This window comes from Zosterops lateralis (assembly GCF_965231275.1).
Source record: "Zosterops lateralis genome assembly, chromosome: 1".
Lineage (NCBI taxonomy): Eukaryota > Metazoa > Chordata > Aves > Passeriformes > Zosteropidae > Zosterops > Zosterops lateralis.
In genome coordinates this window covers 128,846,722-128,870,778 of record NC_139762.1, presented here as the reverse complement: position 1 = coordinate 128,870,778, position 24,057 = coordinate 128,846,722, and the positions used below count along the sequence as shown (strand labels likewise).

Genomic DNA, 24,057 nt, shown 5'->3' with positions numbered 1-24,057 from the left:
TCAAAATTACTGTTATATACAGTGTATAAAATACTGTAGCAATATTAATTTTTTTAAAACTTGTTGATAAACATTGGCAGAATGTTTTAACAGATAAAATTTCAGAAACATCAGCCCAGCAAATTCCAGTAAATAACTATAAATGGCCATAAAGTGCTGTTTACCTATTAGATTGAGGTCTCATTTAATTTCAGTTAGTGCACTTCGTTTGTATAAAAGAAATGTGCTCAAAGCCATTGGTTAACTAAGTCTTGGACATCTTTTAAATTGCATAGCTAATCTGTTTTTATTGGAAAGTACAAACCATCTGGTCTTTTGTTTTTGTCAAGCGTAACAAGATGCAAAATACAATGTTAATGTCAATATTTTACAACTGCTTTATGTAGTGTTGCATGCCAGATTGTAAAGCAGCTTTCAGAGCTTTCAGGAGGATGTCTAAAACAACTGAGAATTAGCAGAATATGGTTAAAAGCCTAGAGTGAATGACAAGAACGTTTATTGCCTAACAGAAATCTTGAGAGGAATTAGCTGATTTTCTTCTATTCTTTTGGCTTCAATGTCTGTGGTAACAGATGAGGTAATCTGGTGTGAGACACTTCAGTGTTATAACCTTCTATCACTGCTACGATTCCACTTCATTGTACTTCTGAAGAATGCTAAATTAACAGTACAGAATATGGATTTGTAATAGCCTTCCTTTTATTTTTCTTGTCTCTGATTGATAGTGAAGTGTCCTCTCTATATTTTGAGTTAGATATCAGTCTAGTTATGTGTGTTATTTTATTGCTTTTCTAAACCTGTCTTTTCTAAACAAGTGTTTCAGACTTGTGTTTTTGTTTTTCCTTATCAAGTCTGTAGGAAATTTTTCACTTACTGCTTTCAAGGAAGCACCAGTACAGAGTTGACTAATAGCTAGTCATGTTAAGTTTGAGTGCATGAATTAACCTTTTATAGAGGTTGAGGACTTGCTGGGTAAATTATTATCTAGGTCTTTGTGGTCTGCACTTGAATTATTAGAGAGAACAGAGCATTTAATTTATTGGTCCTGATTTTTTACTCTGTCAGAACAAAAATCTTGACTAGAAACTTGCAATTAGATCTCAGTAATTATTAGTAAATAAAAAGCACAGTCTTGGAGATAGTTAATAGCTACAATTTCTGCAAAGATTCTTTCTTTTGAGTTGTTCTCTGCAGACTGTCTTAAGAAATAAATTTCAGCTTAAATACATGCAGTGTGCTAATCTCCATCAAGATTCATTTTTCTGATGAAGAAGGATTTTTGGTAACAGGAGATTTGATTTGTGTTGGCACTGTAGTTTCAATTTCTTCAGTGATTTTATTGAAATGCTAAACATTATTGACAAAAGCCAATAAAAGTTTAAAATTTGCTTTGCTGTTAAAGGCAGTCACATATATCATATGCTGGGCACCTCAACTGTCCAGAGATGTGTCACTTGTTTCAGTGGTGAAAACTGTGAATTACAGACCTGACATAGTTATTTTATTAATATGGGCACTAATAGTTCTGAAAGATCACTTAGGAAATACAGATGCAGTGCTCTTTGCATGGAATGAATATGTGGATTTTCTGTAGGCTCTTTATATGAACTCTGAAGAACACTAATATAGCATAGCTGTGCTTAATGTTTCAGCACAGATTTAGCGGTAAAGGTAAACATTTACTGTCTCCTTAGAACCTGCTACATTTGGAGTAGATTGGCACATAAGGTTATAACTGCCTTTTGGCTAACTATTATGCAAAGATTTTGAGAACTATGATTTGCCACCATCCTGAACATCAGCATTTTGTTTTCTTACCTGACTTCCTTGCTTTTATTTTGATTTTGTCATGGTGTAGTTGTGAAAATAGTTGCTTCGTACACACAACTTCATTTCTTTTTTTATTTTCTAGATTTAATATTAACATTAGAAAACCTGAGGACTCTTAACTCCCTCTATTACTGTATAGTTTTTGCTCAAACTTTTGTTATTTTACTGGTTTTTGTATTTTTATATTGCTTTACTTCCATTTTCTTCCATCATGTGTCCCCTTACAGGGCAAACATCCCTCTCTTAATCAAAGCTATGTACCTGGTATGCCATACAGTTGTAGTCTTATTTATAGAATTAATTCTTATATTCGTTACACGATTGGGTAAGGTCATTATAGGTTCTAGCCAGGATGTGCTCCTGCTCATGTCTGCCTCAGGGGTCATCTTGTAAATACCCTGTACATTTAATGGTATCTCCATGAATATGGTGTCTCACAAGGCTGAGAGCAGTTCATGTTGATCTGCAAGCAGAGTGGTAGATGATCTGGCTTCTTACACAGTAAGATATTATTTAGCAAGGAAATTAGGGTCTCCCGACATGGCTTTTACCGACGAGGTACTAGAGTGATAGAGTAGGAGATTTTAGGATTTGCTGCTCACCAAAGAGAGGATTAAAAGTGTATAATGGGGGATCAGATGGACTATCTGTTTTTGCTACTTTTTTGATTAAAACATCATTGCAGGGCATGTCCAGTGGAGTAGTCTGCTTAGGACTAGAAATCATAGTAGATGTGTGAGCTTGGGAGTCACGAGATTTTGGGGTTCTGACATTCAGTGCAGTTGTGCTAGTAAGAGTTGAGCAGATCCTACTGGCAGGTAACACAGAGCCAACTAACCACAAACTATGAGCATTAGATCATAAATCTAGGAGGTTTTCCCATAAATTGACACTTAGGTCTTGATTTTGGCAGCCTGTTTTATTGGCTAGTCACAGTAGATCAAGAGTAATGTCAATTTAGATTGGGTGTGGATTGCATTTCACATGGGCGGTTTGAGGGGCACGCTCATTTCTTGGGTCAGAAGCAGAAACAGGTTGAAAACACATGCAACTCATTTTGTAGCATTCAGTTGTGACTATTAGTTATGTCAGTAATTGAATTTAGCTGCCAGATGAAAATTTGGGGTATTCTTCAAAACAGAAAAGATCTGGGACTGAATGCCTGAACAGATGCATTCAGTGTATGGACAGGGGAGTTTCAGCCACCTCAGCATTGTTCCAGTTAGATCTGGCACACGTTAAAACCTGTTTGAACTATTGAGGTATTCCAGTGATTGGGGCTATGCAAAAGCAGAACACAATAGTCATTCTCCTGAGTTCTGCAGAAGTGGTTGTGTAGTACTGCCTCACATGGGAACAGTCAGAACAGCACAGGAGTGTGCTGGATTGCTTCAGCATTGTCCCCTTCTCTGCTGTTACCTAGAAAATGCATCAAAAATTGTAATGCTAAATCACATCTTTAAAAATTAACTTATTGGTAGCTGGTTTTGGTAGGACATTAGGTGAGCAGTGACTGACACTTTCAGGAGTTTGATTTACTGTGCATCTTAGTGTTTGAGGAGTAGATATGTCAATATAATATAGCATATTGTGAACAGTAATGTAAGGTGATATAACAGCTTTAGCAGAAGTACTTTTCATTGTTATTAACATGTCTTGCTTTATAAAAGCTCAAGGCGATCATGCTTGTATATAAGGATGAAGATGCTTAAAGAACTTCTGTGGAACATTTCTAATCTGCAGTATGTGAACATTTAAAGTTCATATACAAGAACATTTTGGGACACATTTCAACTGCACTGTTCTGGAAGGAGCTGTTGTTGGTTACCAAGAAAAGCACTTGGAACAGGAGGGGTTTTGCATCCTGAGTACATGACTTGCAGCTTGATTAGTGTAACAACAAATTAACTTCAGTTGCAAACCTCAAGTTTAATTTTTTTTAAAAAATCAAGTTCAGATCAAATGTTACTGTTTCTCAGCAGATGTGGCAGGCAGCATTCAGCAAATCTGTTGAAAGTGCACTTATAATCAATGTAAATTGGAAGCAGTTGCATTGTTCAGAATTGTCCATGAGGAGGAAATTCAGCAGAGTTGACACTAAAGGGTAGTCATGGGGCGTATTTCCAGTGTAGCTATTTAGACTAATTAATTGTCAAGTCTCTTCAGTGAAAGTAAATTAAGCTTATTAACTAATATCTGTCCAGGGAAAGTGATTGCACATGGTGAATAGTTAATCCTGATTTTTGTGTGTGTTACCATCAGGATTTGCTGGCATTTGTACTAGAAACAAGGAAATGGTATTTCAAAATGCGAAGGATTTTCAGGGTTGAAGCTGCATTTTGATTAGAGACTGGTGAAAGGTATTAAAAACCCAATCTTAAAGCTGAAATGCTGTTACATAGCATAGATCCTAAAGAAAAACTGAATCTCTGACATATATTTCTTTTGCACTGGATGTATTTAGAAATTCTGTTTCTGTTAGTGGTGACACTATCTGCATCAAAAAGGACCTGATAGGATTTCCAGTGATGCTCTCTGCTATGAGGCTTTACCCATGTAGAATCTGGCTAGAAAGATGCACTGGTGGCAATCCTTTGCACAAAATTTGTCCTTTGTTTCTCCAGAATTTTATCTGCAGTATGGTGCCTTTTTTTTCTGCCTCTGAGTGAATCTGAATTGTGAAGAGAAATACAATCTCTCTGCTGGTATCTCTAAATGCTGCTAAATAACGCATTGGTAGAAACCCATCTGTGACCTTCAGGCTCGATGTTTTCTCGTGTCTCAGTTGATATACACATATCTGTCAGTAGCTTTCCTTTCCACTCCCAAAAGGCAGGAAAAAAAATTAAATTAGATCTAAGAGGGACATATATTGAGGCTTCAGACTGAGGACAGCTTCAGACATGCTCGATCCATTCAGCATTGCTTGAGAAAGTGCCAGCTGCCTTGGCCTGAGTCTGGCAGAGAGCAAGCCAACAAACAGGTCAACAGTATGCATAGCACAGACCATTACTGGAGCCAGCACTCAGCCACCACAGCTGGCAAACAGGGATGCTTGAAACTTGCACCCTAAAACTGATTTTGGTGTCATCCTGCCCGCCAGCCCCAATGAAATGTTGGTTATTACACAAAATTCTGAAGGACTGTACTTTGGTATTGCTGTTGCTTTCTTACCTTTCACCTTTTTCTTTGCATCTTCTTTTTAGGATAATAATGCCATGGGAGTTGATGGGATTCAAAGCACTGTTTTAAGAATTTGTAGCCATTAAATATAATAATTTGAAAATAAAAATGGCCTTTCATTCATTAGGACTTTAAATAATTCTACAGGGAACTATATTGGATTATTCACCTCATGTACCAAATAATCTACCTTCACCAAAGCTGTGTATTTACTTCTTGAATAAGCTATATGCTTGCCAATTAAGCTATATAGAATTGCTGAATTTGTTTATCTTTTTATGTTTACCATCATGCTCCTGGAGCATTGTCATGTTTCTGGCCAAGGTGTAGCATATCTTCTTTTGACTGTACAGAGCTTCACTCTCAAGTGGTAGGCATCACTGCCACCTGAAGTGAGGTACCAGAAACCAGAGTTAAATTATGCACGTAGTCTTAGAAGCACATTAATGTGCTCTCAGTTGAAGCTGATAACCATGATAAATGGTGATTGCAAAATTTTTATTAAAACCAAACTATTTATCTTGTCTCAAATAATCCATATAGAAAGGCTCATGTGGATATCCAGCTATCCATAATACCTTAGCATCTTTACTGCATCTGTGTTCATCTGTAAGTGGAAGAAAAATACTGTCCTGTGTCCAGTATCATTTGTTTGCTGTATTTTCCTCATGCTTGTTCTTTCTGTCACCCAGAGGTGCTTTTTGTTTTTCATAGGAATAGTCCTTCTCATAGATCAGGGTCTCTCTGGTTCTGTGTGTTTTTTCCTTACACGCAAACAATATGCATTCTCAGCATTTTTCCTCAATCACTTCTATCCTAGTTGTTCATGGGTTTGTATTCTTTATTACTATTTCTTTAGCAATGCCTTTTAAAGGAAGTTCAAGTAACCTGTCAGGTATACATACTGAGGAACAGCATTGAATGAGTACTGAGGTACAGTGTTGACTACGTGTAAACATTTAGATCTCCATTTGAGCCTGTATGTTTGGCAAACATTGTCTGTTTTTCATTATGTTTTAATCTTCTAAAGGACACAAGCTCCCAGTTTCTGAACTAGATTTTTAGGATGGTGTGTTTTGGATGGGAATGTTAGAGGGCCATTTGAAAAAAAAACAATAAAAAAGTGAACAAGTGAAGGCAGACTTGGGTGGGACATGAAGCTCTTAAAGAGTAAACTGTGAGAATAAAACCTGTTTATCGTATTTGGAAATCATTATACCTGTTGTAGATACTTCTGACATCAATGCAAGAAATGGAAAGGATTATATTAGTTCAGACACCAGTACAAAAACTGTGAATTCATTTTTTTGATTGATCAGATTCTTTTTTCACGAAGTTTTTTTCTTTGAGTTTAATGGCTGATTCCAAAATGAATGATTGATTAGAAGGAAATATTTGGTAAACATGATTAGAATATTTATTTGATAATGAAGAAATATGCAAGGAGAATGAGAGAATTAAGAACATGACTTTCATATATTAAATGAGCAAATGGAAATGGGGCTTTTATAATGCCACTGACTTAGTCTGTTGCTCCAACAGACTTGTGTATCTTTGATTTTGCATACATGTTGAATTTGGCTGTAGATGTTTATAATACAAGAAAATATCTTTTTGATGTGTGTCATTTTGATGTGAATACTGACAGTATCTTCATTATGTGTGTATGTGATAATTTTGATGGTCTTGAAGACTCACTAGGGCTTGTGGTGTTTTTAATTTATTAAATAGATGTTATGAGAAACAGTGAATAGCTCAAAACTGAACACAGGAGACCTATAGCCATAGAATCTGCTTCAAAGCCTGTATTACTTTTAAGGACTGAATGGTGTAAAGTAATGCCAGAGTCAATACTTAAAGATGGTAAATTTAGGTTTAACAATAATTTTAGTCTTTGAAGTATAAAGTATTATGCACTTACTGAGATTTAATGTTTTGCTTTAAATAGCTTTTGATAGCCTTTAAAATTCTTTTGAGGTTGATACTTAATGAGGCCACAAAATAATAATTTTAAAGTCTTTGTACTCTTTCTGCAGTTATGCAGTGTGTACATGTGAACCATTAGCACACCTTGTCTATTCATGTCCTTGCTGTTGAAGACACCCTTTGCTATATTAAAGGCTTTTCTGGTAATCAGAAAAACAAAACGTGCTTCCCTGTTTCCAGCAACTTCCTTTTAATGCTGTAACTTCTCTCTTAAATGACAGTGGAATTGGATTTTGAGCTACTGTAAGGCACAGAGTTAATTCCTTTTATTTAGCAGCAAGGTTGGATTTAAACGATCGCTCTTCCAACCCCAATCATTGTGATTTACCTTTCTGAGAATTCAGATACAGAAGTACAGCTTTGTTTTTTTAGTCCTGTGTATTTTGTTTGTGACATCTCCATTTAGGACAATCATTTTTTTCAAATATCAATTTTGTGTTGCTAATACAGACATGCACCTTCTTACTGCTCTCACTACCTATAAAAAATTGCCAGAATTTCAAGCAGCCTTTTTTCTCTCATTGTAAATACGTCCTTTTTTCCTAACAAATTTTTTTATCTATTTATGAAAGAAAATAAACAGCATGCAAAAGTTTTTAGTAGAAGAAATTCACAGAAGCCCCCAAGTCATAATCCACTTACCTTTTTGGACAGTTTTTTTTACTGAGATCAGTTGTTAGTGTTTACTTGAAGTCGGGTTGTGTTCAGCTCTTAAATCTTGAGCAAGGAATTTGAAACTGTGTTAGTTCCCAAGAAGACCTTTGAACTGGGATTGTCAGTACAGTTTTCTTCACTGAGCACCAGCATGTTTGAGCCCTTCTGGCTCCCTGTTTTACCTGCTAATGGCAACCAAATGGTTCTGTGTGGCAGATTTAGAGGATTGATTTAATGGCTGTTTCTGCTGCTTCTGGGATTATGTGAAGGGGGAAAGAGGAGAGGGAAAGGGAAAGGTTGGGGTTACTTCCCTAGACAGTAAAGCAGGCTGCACTGTGGGGAGCCAGTTCCCCAAACCCTGAAGCACCCTGGTGGCTCCTGAGAGTGGATTCACTGTAGTATCCAAAGCAACCCTAGTGAATTTATAAAAGCTATAAGAATGAGTAATGTTGGCTTTGTTTTAGTAAATAAATCTTTGTGGTTTGAAGGTTTATGGCCACTGGCAACATGTACCTGGTCACCTCTGGTGTTTTTTTGTCATCTGCAGCTGTTCAGTTACAGCGTCAGCCAGTTTCAGCTGATTTCTTCTTGTCCCCCACCCACAACTAGTATTTACCTACAAGATAAATGATAATGATGGCTGGCATTTAGTTTGGCATTGCTGCTTTTTCATGTAGGATCTCTTTCTCAGGAAAAGATACAAGGCACTATTAAAATGTAGGTGTAAAAGTTCTCTGCTTTTCATGTGATTGATTCCCTTTGCACTACCTTCATTAAGCCAGTGATTCCCTATTGAATGTTCCTGCTTCTTTCCAGACTTGCTTCTGGCTTGTTTTTGTTTGTAATACATTTTTATTTTTGGCTCCTTTAATGAATACTGATTTTTCTCATACTCTTTATATTTGGAGCTTGTGGAACATAATGCAGCTGTCATATCTGTTCTCACTAACACCCATCACCACCAACAGGAGGGTTCCTAGATCCAAATAATAAAGTTAGATCTTCTCTCAGAAGTAAAGAAAGACTGGATGTTTAAAGTGTAAGTAATTAAAAAAGTCCTGAATTCACATTGAGGGCATTCCATGAGGAAAGTTTCTTACCTTTTTTTTCAGCTCTCCACCCCACACCTTGAGGAGTTGTGAAGATGCAGTTCTTTAAAGATGTAATGTATGCTTAATATACATGGTTTACACACATCAAAAACTTAAATACATAAAGAAGTCTGCTTGTTATCTCCTCAGAGCAAGGAAGTTGTAATTTTATTCTTTTATATATTAAAATATATATCATATCACTTTGATTATTTCTGGAGACAAGTATTAACTAGTGGTTAGAAAAATAGTTTTTTTGCAAAGGAAAAAACAGCAATTAGTTGCTGACGTCCACTTGCAGTTTGATGGCAGTTCAGGTCCCTAGCATCTGTCCCACTGATGAATCAGTAAGCTGAATTTGATCTAAACATCCTAAATATGTTTCTCTAATGCAGCTGTGGGTTTAAGATGTTCCTGCATTGCAATTTCAACAGCCACCTTAGTTTATCATATGTCCAAAATAAGACTGAAAACCTCCAATCACTTGTTGGTATCAACAGATTTTTAGTTCAGATCTGTTGCATGTTGAGGCACATAGGCAATGACCAAGCTAGAGGTGATCATGGACTGCTTTCTTGCCTGCTTTCTGAAACATTTAATCTGCAGGTCAAAAGACTCATCCTTTTAGACTGATGCTTAGTAAGGCTCGAATCATGTTGGGGGAAATTGGAACTTTCCTGCCTTCACATTCCAGATGTTTGTTTTTTCTTGCATACTTTCTTCCCATGCTGTCTCATAGTGCAGGTCACTGTTTCTCACTTCTTGCTGCTTCACAAACCAATATCATTATGTGCATGTAGCAGTCATAATTTTAATCTAATGATCGTAAGTTTAATGCCAAGTTTAGAGCTTCTAACATGTCCAGGCTTAAAGGGATTTTTTTTTTTCAAGGTTTCTTCCTTTTAGATTTTTTTTTTTAATTTTGTGATTTCTTTTGGTATATGCATTCATTTTTGGTGTACTGTATAAAGATGAATTTTATTGTTCCATTAAAACACACTCTGTACTGAGAATTGAGAATGGATAGTCTGTTCATTTTCTAAGCCATGTTAAAATTTGTACTTTGCCTATATTAGTTTTTGGTTTTTTTTTTCACAATTGTTTCACAATTTGTTTCAAGGAAATCTGTGGGGATTTTTTTGAAGTTTGCATGGAACTGAACACTTAGCAAAAGTGTTTTCATCACTGACAACTTATATTTCAGAATTGATTTAAAAAAATCTATATAGAGGTCTGTTTTAAAATGATAGCATTTTTCTCTTCTATCCCATATCTAAAATTTTCAGAAATATCAAGTTAATATTTTGGTTTACTGAAAAAAAGAAAAAAATCGGTGAATCTTTAAGTTTATTGTTTTCTCCCTTGTAATTAATTATATAATTAACAGTGTTACAAGTAAGAGGCCAAGGCAGGTGCAGCTCCTGAAAATTTCCATATGTCAGAGGTGATGTAAGACAGCAGGCAGCCTTTAGTGAAGTCTGTAGAAGAGCAGAAGTTGAAGACCATCAGTCTTGGAGGTGTTTCTGGAATGAAGTGTTCTAAAGCAAGTTTGTTTGGGGATTTTTTTTAATAGTAACTAACTTGGTTTTCTAGCATGGATAATTGTATGTTGCTCTCTGAAGACTGAAAATCACATTAGTATATGTGGACATGTGATATGTTTGGGGGTTTTTGTGTACAGCAGTTACTTCATTTTGGCATTTCAAACAATACTACTTTTATTTCCCTTCCTGCATGTTTCCTTCATAGGTTTGAGATTTGTCATTAAGGAGCTAAATGTTGTTTCCTTTACAATAATAATAGTTACTTAAATGTTAAGAAAAAGCACCAAATTTTTCATTTTGTAAATTAAATATAAAACATCAGATTTAGTAGGAATATAGATTTGTTGTGGGAATGTAGATGGAGCCTTTGCTCATGTCTTATAAAACCAGCAAACACTTTCTGCTTCCTGAAGAGGAAAGGTGTGCAAATGCTAACTGAAATAATTTGGGCATTTAAATTACATTCAGGTTTTTCTAAGCCACAATTGCTAGGTTCTAGTAGCAGGTTACTGGTTTTGTTATTTTGGAAAAAATGAACTAACCGTATTTTACTGTACAGGATATGAGTAATAACAATAATCAATTTTTTTTGAACATGTTGTAGGTTCCAGCTTTGCAGTTGGGGACTCTGTATAAACCTCTGGACCCAGATGTTCACCACTATATTCTTTCAATCACTCTGAGGTGTTGATTTTACAAGAATGAGTTGCTGTTCCTAAAGTCTACAAACTGAAAATATTTCATAACAGGCCTGTGAACTTACATGGATTGGTTATATTGGTGCCTGTGCATGCTGTATAATAGGGACCAATTCATGTTTTTGTTCAAAAACACCAAAGAAAACTATTTGCTTTAATGATACGCCAGATTTATTCAAATATTTCAGCAAGTCTCTATTACAGTTTGTCAGCAAACTGGGTACAACCAAAGTGTATTTAAAAATCATTTAATTAGGACAGATTCATTTTCACTCCATGCCACTACACAGCAAGACTTGCTTGTTCATATTTCCTTAAATTTATTCTGGAACTTGTCCAAGTTCAACTTTAATGAGTAGCCTATCCTGCTAGTTAGGATTTATTTTCCCCTGGAGAAGAGTGTTTGAATTGGTAGTTTTTTAACCTGTTCAGTTAAATGAACATATGTTCAGAACTGCATCTTAACTCTTGAGTGTAAAGACTTGAGAAATAATTATTTCTATTGTTGTCACAGTTCTAAAATGCAGCTTAAGTAGTGTTTTTAGACCCAAACTATGTGCCATGACTTTTTTAATAAGGTGAAGAGTTTTGATATGAAGTTGCTTAATGCAAATTTAATGATAGAGTATAGAACCACAGATCTGATCTGGTTTACTGAAAAAATCATTTGTACTTGTATTTTCACTTATTACTTGAATATATCTCTTGGGTCATAAAACTTGGTTAAATATAGCTCAATACCTTATTAATGATGTATTTTCCGTATTAACAGGTGCAGGTTGGTGGCAAACTTACATTTTAAGATCTTTTAAATGCATTATTTGTGTTTCAAAACTATTATAATAAATCTTGAATTATAATTATACTTTCATCACTAGCTGGGTCTAGTTAAAATTTCCTTTAAGCAACATTTGCTGCACACATGGTACAATGCTTCCCTCGCCTTGATTTTTTTTTCTATAAAAAAGGATTTATTTTCAACTTCCCATTCCTCCAAACTTGTCTGAAAAGGACCAGAAGACTTTATTCCTATGAGATTGTTGCAGTACATTGCATATTGTTAAGAAAAATTCATATGCTGTTACTACTCCTAAGGGACAATTTTATGTGATCTTTTAAGTTTTGAATGTAGCATATAGGTCAGTACGGTAGCTGTAATATGCATTAGTCAAATAGTCAGACTTCTAAAGTAAAATCTTTTGCAGTGCTATATTGTATGCTGTGATTGTCACAGCTCTATAGATTCCCTCTGAAATACATTAATTTGTTAATAAAAATGTGTTTAGATGGACTTACAGCAGAGTCATGTTCATTCTGAAGTTTGCTGAAAAATGTTTTCTCCCTTCTTTGTTCCTTCCCAATTTTACATTAGGAAACCCATCTTTTGAAATATTTCAACACTTTATTCTGAAATACTTATTTTTAATCCTGCAAAATAGTATTCAAAAATAAGGGAGAAAGTAGTGAAAATGTTGTGTGAAAGGATAAAAAGGGAAAAAGTACCAGAAAGGAAGAATATAACAGTGCACTTTCATACTGAGATTAATAAAGGATTGCATGGCATTTAAAAAGAAAAAGGAATACCAGAAAACAATCTGATGTCACTACGCATTCCATTTTGTTCCAGGTAATGCCTGCAAAAGCTTTCCTAATGTGCACAGCTAGTCTTCCAACTTCAGTTCTGTGTAAAAGAAATGGGCTATGCTATCTGTCAAATCTTAAATTTTAAAATAAATTATTATGTATCCCATTTTGTTTCACAGAATGGATTTTCCTAAGTACAGAATTCCCTTTCATACTCCTTTACTCATGCACACCTATTTTGCTTAAATTGATAGATTACTGAGCTTGGATTTAAACTCTAGGAAGATTTAGGAAAACAAGTTCAAATTCTAACTTGAGATGAATATCAGAAAAGGTCTCAGAACTGTAGTCTCCACCTGTGCTTTTCACTGTACCCAGAGCTATTCTTTGAGTGGCTACAGGCGCATGTGTACACTTGCATAGAGCATTTCTTGTGTATCTGAGGAGCTGAAATAGGACACATGTTTTGTGTAATTGCATCCACAGTATAGTGATCGTGTGTCCTCTTGCATTTGTGTGGTAGAAATAGTCAGAATATGTTCCTGGCTCTTTATTCCTTTTTGGTGTCTGACTCAAAGTGTTTTTCTTTAGTGGTGGTTTTTTTTTTTGGTCTTGTTTTGTTTTTTTTTTAAACCAGGCAGCATCTCTCTCTCTCTTTGCCTGACTTAATACTGGTATTATTTTCAGTTTTTGTTTCATCTCTCCTTAAAGCAGTTCTAATTTTCAGATTAGGTAATTTTCTGATGTTTAGATAAATGCTTTTTTTACATGGATTTACCAGCTAAATTCAAAGTGTTTGGATACATTCTTTTCTATGATTTGTACATTTTGTGAGAAGAGCGTTTTCAGGAAAGGTTTGCAGTGTGTTTGAACTCCAGACTGAAGCAGGAAGAGCTTCAGGAGTTTTTTACAGATATTTCTTACCCTTTTGGTGACCTACTGTGCTGCAGTTGATAGAAGTGAGCCTGGAAATGGGGTCTGGTCATGCAGTCCAGAAAGATGTGTATGGGCCTGGCTGTCAACAGGTGAGGCAGGTGGGAGATGCACAGTTCCCCCAAATAGGTCATACTTAACTTTTTTGTTCTAGCTCTCTGTTTGGTGTTTGTGACTCCTATTGAAACAAACAAAATCCAAAAAACCCAACCAAACAAGGTTTAATACAAGATCTCTTCTTCAAACGCCTCTAATGAGTTTTGATTTTTCTAGCAACAAAGGCTGTACTTATAGGTAGATTCAGACTTCAAAGACAGATCTATTCAAACAGGAGACTGCTCTTTTTGTGGGGGCGTTGTGGAGCGTGGTGTGTCTTCATATGAAAGAAATTTCCACTACCAGACACAAGGCTGAGTTCTCCCATATAAACAAGTAATGTTTTTCCTTCATCCATGTTTTTTTTCTGCAAATGGCATTTGAAGCTGGCAGCATAATTGTGTCATTAGCTTCAAATGAGTTGCAAATCAGAGGCAGTCTTGTTGCTGGTTTCCTCCCCCTTCTTAGCATTTTTGAGACAGGTAATCCTGATTCCAAACTTTATGAAGTTGGAAAACCTCATTCTAAAGAATACTGGTTACTATTATAGAAGGTTACAACATCTGTTTTTGTTTGTTCTTTGTCCTTCATCTGTATTTACATCCGTTTCTGAGAATCTTTGATGAGTACCTTCTTTTGTAAGAATCAGTTTTTGTTTTATTTTCATATTTTTATTTTTAGTGAGGAGCAGTGGCTGTTGTGGATGGGCTTTATCTGACACTTTGATCTGTGGTGTAGGCATCCACAGCTGAGAAGTATCGTAATGTCCCTTTATAAGCAGTGAGCAAGAAACAGCGACCTGCAAAGACATTAAATTTATAATCCTCAGATCTTGAATTAATGGATTGCTATTATGTCTACAAGTGCTGTTTTCTTTTGATTTACCTTAAAAGGTTCTAGGCCACAATCTAAGGTGTGGATATTTGTTTATACAGTAGATATCTAAGACTGAGCTTAATTCCTCTTGGTCCAGAGAAAATGGTTTTCACTTAGCAGCTGTTTGCTCATATTGACAAGGAATTAATGGAGGAGCTCTGTTTGGGACTTGAGGTGAATACTTCCATGCTCAAGTCTTAATTCAGAGTGATGACATTATCTTTAGCTGTGTCACTGTGTCAGCATAGTGGTTGAGAGATGTCTTCAGTTGTTCAGAATGCTTATTTCCAAACAGATGTGACTTCGTAAGTCACATCTGCAGCTTATGGGCCAAAAGTGTTAGCAGCAGAATATTTTATTACTCTGCTGCTGCATCTAGAGCATGGTGATCCTGAGTCTGAGAAATGAACTTTTCAGCTTTTTCTCTTCACAGTTGTCTTGGTGAAGGCCCGCTCTCCCAGTCAGATGCCGAATGTTCAAGAAATCTACTACTTAGTAACAGACTTCTGTGCCAGACGTTTTGCTAAGCATTTTAGAATTTGATCATCACAAATGGCCTGCATTTCTGCAGTTTCTGCAGTCAGTAGTAGCTCACATATGTTAGGTCATACAGCTGCTAGCATTTTCTTTTGGGCCTAGGTAGATGTGGTGTATTATGGCTGCTTCTGAGAGTTCCTTGGAAGGTTGTGATTTTGCTGATCTGAAGAGTCATTGAATGTCTGCCTGTCTTTACATTTTCAGTCCCTGAGCATTTTGGTGAAACATGCTTTTTTTCAGGGACAGTGGATTTTGTGTGCAGCTTCAGCAGCTTTGCCTCATTTGAGGGTCTGATTCCCAGTAGAACACTAACCTACTGTTTATTTTTAAGGGGCTTTGAACATGTCCCTAAAATTTTTTAATGGAGGAGATTCTTCAGAATGAGAACGAGCAAATACGTGTATCAGTAATTATATTTCATGGAGTTGTAGGATCATAGAATGGTTAAGATTTGGTGCAACCTTAAGGTCATCTAGGTCCAACCCTTCTGCCTTATAGGACATTAGAGAAAATAATGTGAAATAGCAGAAAAAGTACATTTCAGTGATGGAATGGAAGGTGATTAGGGTAAAAATGATAATGTTAAAAACACAATACAGTAGAGGGCTCCAAACTGAGAGGGCTCAAGCACCTTTATAGTTTTTGTTGAATGTAACAAATCAGTCTTGTTGCTTTATTTCAGGTAAATTGTGTAAATTAGGCAGAAAAAGTAAGTTACTGACTTTGCTATAGTTTTTCTAAAGCATTCTTGTTGATGGTGGATTATATTGTCACAGAAGAATTTATTTTCCAAACAAATGTCTTTTATTTTGCCCTATCAAATGTCTGTCTCCTCCTATTGCTCCTCCCCAATTAAAAAGTAAGGCATTGAAAAATAGTAGAATCACTTAATGAGCTCTGTCAGCAAAATATAGAATCTGGGCTTGTTTGTATTTTGATGTGTGAATATTGTCTATATGTTTTTTGGGTCGCTAGCAGTATGTCACTTAGTGATGAACTGTAAGCTTTGTAAATAAAAAAAATGTTATTTTCAATTTCTGAACGGATGTTTTATGTGTTCTGAGTATCTGCACAATTTTGAATAACTCTTATTTTGTGGGAACACATGGAATTGCTTTTATTAAATACTTTAAAACCAAGAGATAATTAGATAAAAATATATGATTTTTTACTGTCATGTTCTGGAAGGAAATATGAAGTTAAATCATGTAACAAGTTTCATTTCAGTGTAAGTAGAATCAACTCTTAGAAGAAGAAATCTAATAGGCACATAGTTCCAACCTTACAAACTAACCACTTGTACTCTAATATTCTGTGACTAAGTTTTAAAATGGTTATTTTTATGTGCTGAAGTAATGATTTTCCTGTTTTTCTTTTTTTTTTAAACAGGACCAAGCAAGCTCATGTCCCACTAACAGAATGCGTTTTTGAGCTCCCTAATTTGACAGTTCAAGCAACTAGAGCTCAAACCCTTCTGCTTCAAACTATTTATCAGAGCTGGTGTCATCCTGTTGGAAATGTCAGTTCAGTGGTGATAAATGAAGCCTTACTGAATGAGGTTTTCCAAACTTCAGGTAAATATGTGATGCTTTTGATTAAATATTTATTGTTGTACAGAGTACTGCTAGTGAGTGTCCATAGAACTGTATCTTTAAATCCATGCTTTTACTTATAGCAGCTAACAGGGAGAATGTTTTTTGTGTGTATGTGGGTATTTATAGCTTATATTTAAAATCCAGGATGTAAGCTAAGCCACCCAGCTTCACTCCTTGGCACCAATTTCTGGATGCATTCAATTTTCCCATACAGGATAATTTTTCCATGCTTCCCTCATCTGAAACATCCACTTTTGCTTCCTTTTATGGTACAATGTTATTACTTCAGGATCATTCAGAGGTGAAACTGGATCATTGAGGGCTTTATTAATCAATGGCATACATTGAATTCTTTAGAAGGGCTGCAGATGTTTCTCATTATTTCGTAAATAAATGTTACTGAACTGTTGTGAAATTGCTGAAGATATGCAAGTGTTGGTGATGATTACATAAATAATGAAACTTGTTATCTGTCATTCTTTTGCTAAACACCCATAGATTTTGGGAATAAATTAAGGAGTTTGACTAGCTTACAGAGGAAACCAGAGTTTTCACATGCATAAAGGTTATCCAGAAAATGATTATTTTTTATTTTTAATTTTATTTTATTTTTGTGAATAATCCCATAACAAGAATAGCAGATATTTTGGAATATCCAGCATTGCCAGTCTTGGAGAATGTGTTAGGAGAATGATTTAGGTGCAGAAAATTATGATTTGAAGCAGAGTGGTAGATTAGACCAATGGAAGTCTTTCAGCTCTGCTTTTGTTGATCCTTTCCATTCTTCTTTTTCACTCCTCCTGTTTATTGAAGTTAAATGTGTTGATCTAATGTTGCAAAAGAACATTTGTGTAACCCTTGGAATAACTACTTAAAATTTCCCTTCTTTCATGAAAGTCTCTTTTGTCTTTATTCCTTCATTCCGTGTGGGTCACCTAAGAATGGCATTGTGACATTTTATTTTCAAGTCCCTGTACTTGTGAAGGTAGCAAGTTTACAATCCACACCACAGAGAAATCTGAAAGTACAGTTGTTTGATCACTTCAGATCCTCTTAGGGTTTTAAACTAACCTGTTCTATTTTGAAACATGTTTCAGTCCATCAATTCAACGAACTGTGAAACAGCTCTGCTAACAGTATCTTTGCAGAACAGAAATCTGGAGCACACATTTTAAGTACTTCAAATGAAGTAAATGAACAATAAATGCACTTATTTTGATCTTCTCTTGTTCATGGCTTAACGCTTCACCTGGTAAATTTTATACTTCTGTAGTTGTGCTTGGCATTGACTAGACTGAGGGCAGCTCTGGATTCAAGGCTAAGAAATGATTGCTGTCAATCCTTTTGTCTGAATTTTTGGCTTGGTTGATTCTGTAAGCCTACTTACTACCTTTTATTTGAATACTGTTGCGTAAAATTTAATATCATGCCTTGCTGAAAAGGCATCAACCTTGTAATTAGGGTTAGCTTCCACATACTTTAACACTAACATGTATGTGTGTAAGCCTCTAAAAAATACTTGACTGTATTTGCACAGGGAAGTTGAGATTGCAAGTTTTCTTCTGTCATTTTTTTAAATTCTTTTTTTTTTTTTTTTTTTGAAGTAACTATGAGGATAATGCAGTCAATAAGGAACTTGTTCAGTAAACAAGGCACATCTGTTAAAAACTTTTACTTACATTCAACTTAGTTTCTCCAACATAAGACAAAAGCTGGTGAATATTTCTTGGGAGTCCTTATTTTGAGTTCCTGCCTGCCAGTGCATGCCCCAGTGCTCCTTTAGGCTTGTACAGAGTGGCTTTACGCAGCTCAAGTGTTGAGCCTGGAGAAGTATTTGGGCTCCCCCTCCTGCCACTGGGTCTCTGAGAATCTTTGTGGGTGAACAGATAAGCTTTTCTTGTGTAACCTAAACTGCCAAGGAAAACATTGCCTTTTCCCCATGGTATTGTGTTTTTCATCTGAGCACAAGCTGGTTTTGGCTATCGACAGAAATAATACTTCAGGAAAATAGCTCTCCATCCCCATGGTGTTGTGGATTAATATTTCTTCGATTAATTTACTACAAAGAATGAAAGTATAAACACTTGTTTTTAAATTGCTTTTTACTGTCCTTCCTTTTCTTTTTCTGATTATGTTTATTAAATTGTAGTGTTCTTGTAAAGCAACAATATACTCAGATTCCCTTTCCTTCACTGTATCCTATTTTTTGGGGAATCTTTTTCTTGAAATTATTGCATACATTCTGCTGTTTCAAAAAGCTGTAAACTATGTATTTCATTAATAGAGTGACCCAAATTTTCTTCTGTGTTTACATTTTCAAACTTCTAAAAGCCATCTTTCTAACTAATTAGAAATATAGCAGGACAAACAGCTACGTCTCTATCCAGATTTTTTTTCCCCTTTAAAAATAAATTTAGAAGCCCTCCCTATATATAACATTATTCTGAAAAGAAAGAAAGGGCTTATATATTTTGTAATGGTCTAATGTTATCCCTAGGTTTCCAGCAAATATATCTGCAGTAGGCAGATCACAGGATTTTGTACATTCTTGATACTCAGTGTAACATTATGCTTGTTTTGTTATTTGTGAATGAAATGTGTCCTCCTATGGAAATGGTCCAGTTATTAGCTACCTGCCCAGATTGATTCTACCAATTATGAAATATACTGTGACTTGAAATTTTTCTTCTCTAGGTAGCTCCTCATACATAGCTAGTCTGAATTGTGTTTGCCGTTTGTTTACATAACTTTCTCAACTGCTTATGTCTGTATTGCCACTTTTTGTTTGTGATTGAGTATTACTGGACTGAAACAGTTGTTGCTGAGCTCTTTATGTCTTTGCTGGGGCTTTGTGCCAGGTGCTGTTGAGTGTTGGGCTTCCTTAACACATCAGTTCAGTATTACTTGAACTCAAAAGTGGTACTACAAATGTTTGTAACCTCTCAGCTGAGATGATTTTAGCAGCCATTGTGCTAAAAGCATAGTTATATGCTTTTTCCAACACAGTCATTTTTTCAGTTTTAGAACTTTATCACTTAAACTTATAATGTGGGCTTAGAATATAGCCTAAGATGTTCTATAGGAGAGAACGAGATAAATCAGGGAAAATAGAAATAAAAAATGGAAAGGAAGGAAAACAGGAGAAAGAGGATCACGTAATAAGAAGGGGAGAGTGGCAGAGGAATGTGAAACAAGAAGCAGGTAGAAAAAGTTAAAGGAGAAAAGCAGTAGAAGTTAAGAAAACCAAAAATTAATAGGAAGACAAGTACAGGTACATGAGTTGCAGGAGGGGGAAACCTCAGAGAGGACCACATGACTGTTGGCCTTTTCACCTGCTGTGGAGAGGCTCACAAGGTACAACGGCCCCTTTGGGAACCTGTTTGCCCGGTAATGGTTGAAAGACCTTCAATGGGTCTAGTTTAAAAAGGCTCTGCTCTCAGTGTTTTAGACACATATGAACAGAGTTTATTGCTAGTGTCTGGGGTTCTGTCCTAAATTTTCGCCTGGAGCAGAAATGTTACCCTGCTCTAAAACTTCTTTCAAAGGTAATTGAGACTAAAGTTGGCCTAGGGATTCAAAACAACCTCTCTGAGCTCTACAGATGCTTTTTGGTAATAGATTAATGGAATACCAAAAAGGGAAGATTGCTTGAAGATTAACACTCTTCTGTCCCCCATCTACTTTTGTCCCGTTGTTCTTCAGAAACCTTTTCTTGCTAGGAGAAAGACACTTTACTCACTCAAATATTCCCTACTTTGTTATTAGATTGCGGTCTTCATTAAATAATCTGAGAGGTTTTTTTTTTTTTTTAATTAACTTGCGCAAAGGCAAGCTGCCTGAAAAAAAGTAAAATTTTAAGTCTCAAAAGCAAGTTGTGTGTGTTTTGTTTCTGACAGAATTTAAAAATTAAGTGCCTGTACCACCTAAAATCTGTATTTGTCATACATATTAGTATGGTCTCTTATCTTGAAACTTCCAGTAAAAGATGTGTACAGTACTGTGATTGATTGAGCTCAGAACTGTGGAGGACAGATAAAATGAGTATGTCAAGAAAAATGTATGATTTTTACTTTAGAATTTTTTTATAAACATGTTTAAATATTATGTCTGTCTTAGCTTGAGGTGATTTAGTTCTGCTAAGAGCAGGTTTTAAATTATAAATTATATGGAATTTAAGGAAACTTCTGAAAGCACTTAACTCCCTGCATTGCAATTACACCTTTTTTGTAATCCATATATTTAAATGTCTATTTGGTAAAAGTTCTTTTTAGGGTTCTTAGAAGTCAAGATAGATTAAAAAAAATAAAAGAGATAATATAAACAGTTAAACTTACTATTTCAATGAGTAGGAATTATCATTTAACTACAAGATTGATGCATACTTCCTGAAACAGTTGTGTTTCAGGAAGCTTAAAATAGATGGGAATACAAGTGACAAAAACTTAAATAGATGGAAAACTTAAAATAGATGGGAATACAAGTGACAAAATGCAGCATAGCAAACAGAAAGTAAAACAGCTGCAAACAGCTTTTTGCTCTTTTTCATGGGTCAAGAAAAAGCATTACTAACTTCTTAATGCATTACATCAAAAATAAAAAAAAATATCACAAAAGCAGTCTTCAATCCACATGCAACTCTTTGGAAATTTATGTTTTGGTTTAATTTTATAATCCTTTTGGTATACAGGCACAGCAGCATGTTACATGTCAGTTAAAAAATGTGAGTTCTTATGCTTGTGAAACATCCTGATTCTGCATTTCAGTCAGTCTAAGTGTGAAAACAAATAGGAATTTGAAATACATCATACTTTCTACATTATTCATGTATAGATGTTAATATTATTGCAATTATTATTATTATACAATTTAAAAAATAAATGTAAGTGCACAAAATACCAAAATATTAGGAAAACGGCATTAGTTAAGATCTTTCAAGGGTTGAGCATGATTAATCCTATAGAGTAATTTTACTGTGTATTTTTTTCATTATTTGTTAGTAAGTACCTGAAGCACTCTGTTTCTAACTGTTTCAGTCTGCCAAGAAAATACATACACAGTAACACATGGCTTTAGTTTACTCTGGAAAACTGGAACTCGCTACCACTTTTTCCTTGTCCTGTTCAGGTAGTTCATTATTTTGTTGACAGTTCGGTTCCATTAATCTGGTATTTTTGAGAAAATTGCTTGCAGACCTTACATTTCTCTACTAAAGGTGATCAAATAGGCATTGAATCCCTCATGTAAATGATGTCTTAAAGTTAAAATAAATCTATTTTCCAGAAAGTAAATGTAAAACTGTTTTATGCAAGATTTCATGTGGGATACCTTAATGGTTGAATAATAAATTTTACCTCATAAAAATGAAATTCAATAATACAGTAGCTTTCTCAGCGCAGTAGCATCTGGTTGAATCTCATGAGAGCCAATATTTTCCAACTCATTAGGATCATGTCATTCTGTATGTCGTCAACATTGACTTAGCCAAGCTACCTTTACTTACATAACCGCCAAACTATTAAATAGGTCTCTTGTGGAGTGAAGTCAAATATTCCTCTTATTTTGCTTTTGCCTTGGAAGAAGAGAAGAAAATGTACATACTGTAACATTTAAACATCTGGTCTAAACCACATCAGGGTAGCAGTGAGGAAAGTAACAGGATTCAGTATTCTTCCCAGGTGTACATATAAAAAAGGCTTGTGGAGCTGCTGCATAGTTCTTTTAACCACTTAGGAAAAAGACTAAAATAAGTGACCTGCCTTTCTAATACCCCTGTTTTTAAAACTACTTTTTTCCCTCTTGCCTGCTCTCTTGCCACCAAACTCCAAAACACAAAAGCCTGCAAAAACCCAGCATTTCAAAGTTTAGAGGTAATGCTGGTTGTTCAGCTCTAACTTCTTTGCAACATACTGGCATTTAGTCTCTGTTCCATGTAACATGGACAATTTTGCATTCATTTGGAGGAGTATGCATTGAAATTTCTGTCTAAAATTGAAGTGTAAGCATGTGTTCTCTTATTGCTTGGGAGTGGTAGGACATAGCTACATGAAATTTGCATGGTATAAAAAGTTTACTGTCTTGTGGTGGTGGTTACTCATGTGTGTCCTCATCCTTCATGTAGGTTCACAATGCAGTGTGTAAATAGGACTATTTTTATATGTTGTGCATTTCCTTGAAACTGGTAGATTATCACCTGTAGTTTTAGATGGAAAACCAGCATGGATTAGCAGGCTAAGAATGATTTCTTCTTTAACCTAATTTTTAAAGCTTAATATAGTTGTGTATAACGTTTTATTTCCTTTTGTAGTAAACATTTTCAGTGATATTCTTAAGTCATGAACTGACTTGCAATGAAAGGAGATGGGTGGAACATTTTATCATTTCAGTATGTAGTCAGTGAGGTTTATCTTGCTGAGTATCTGAATAAATCCCCTGCCAGGAGCAACAAGTCTGTTGTGGCCTGAAATGAGGAACTGTCATGGAAAGTATGCATTGAAACCAGTAATTATGATTGCCTTTTTTTTTTTCTGGTCTAATTAATATACACTAATAAGCTTTGAAATTGAAACACACAGTATTGTGATGAAAGAATGGTGGTAGCCATACTTAAAGCATTCATACGAGCTTAACTTTAATAAATAATGTTGTGCTAAAGAATCTAATATACTTTAAAATTCACGAGACTTTTTAAATGTATTTTGTGTTGAAAGTGAATGTATACACACTGTCAGCAGAACAGTGAAGGAGAAAAAGAAAAGATAAATCAGTAGGTTGTGAAAGGGATGCATGCATGCATAAAATCCATAGCTGTGCATAAATGTGTATAAAGTTTCTTAAGCTGAATTGTTTCAGATTGGCAGGAGATCTCAGTTCAGTGTCTGTGTTGAAATGAACAGCAAACTCTTGGGTATGTTGGTGGGCTACCAAAAAACCAAGACACCGAAGCTTAGAGCTAGCTATAAATAGTGCCTTTAACTCCAGTCTGTAGTTTGTTTGCACAAATAGCAATGGAAGCTGTGACTGAGAGCACCTGTTTTGTTTGTTCAGCTGCTAGTTTGATGTTATTGCTTGTTCTTGTGCTTGGATAGCAGTGAGGAAGGCTGCCTTTTTGCCTTGTTCTAGCTGCCAGGTACTGCATCAGGTGAAAAACTCTACAGGGAGGTATAGATGGTGGCTTCTAAGAGCAAATGAACATGTTGGGGCTAAACTACTGAAATTCAGTGTTGCAACAACAAGGCTAGGAAGAACATTATTTTGAATCTGCTGCATAATAGGAACTAGGAATTTTTTTAGGAAAGTTCAGAGTGCACATAAAAGAAAGCTTCAGAGATAACAGAAGGAAAGGTTTTTTTTTTGTTTGTTTGTTTGGTTGGTTTTTTTTTGTGCAAAGGCCCAGACAACCTGTCAAATTTAGAATGAACCTGGAAACCATCGGTGGTTGCTGATACAAGAA

General features: G+C 35.4%; 1 protein-coding gene across 10 annotated transcripts in view; it reads left to right on the top strand.

The window, feature by feature from the left end:
- Positions 1–24,057, top strand: part of VPS13B (vacuolar protein sorting 13 homolog B) — a 438,627-nt gene that overhangs the window by 80,326 nt on the left and 334,244 nt on the right. For all 10 annotated transcript variants that reach the window (XM_083871399.1, XM_083871402.1, XM_083871397.1 and 7 more), the window contains one exon: positions 16,402–16,586. In XM_083871399.1, the coding sequence (XP_083727525.1) occupies positions 16,402–16,586 (185 nt within the window). The remainder of the gene's footprint in view (positions 1–16,401; positions 16,587–24,057) is intronic.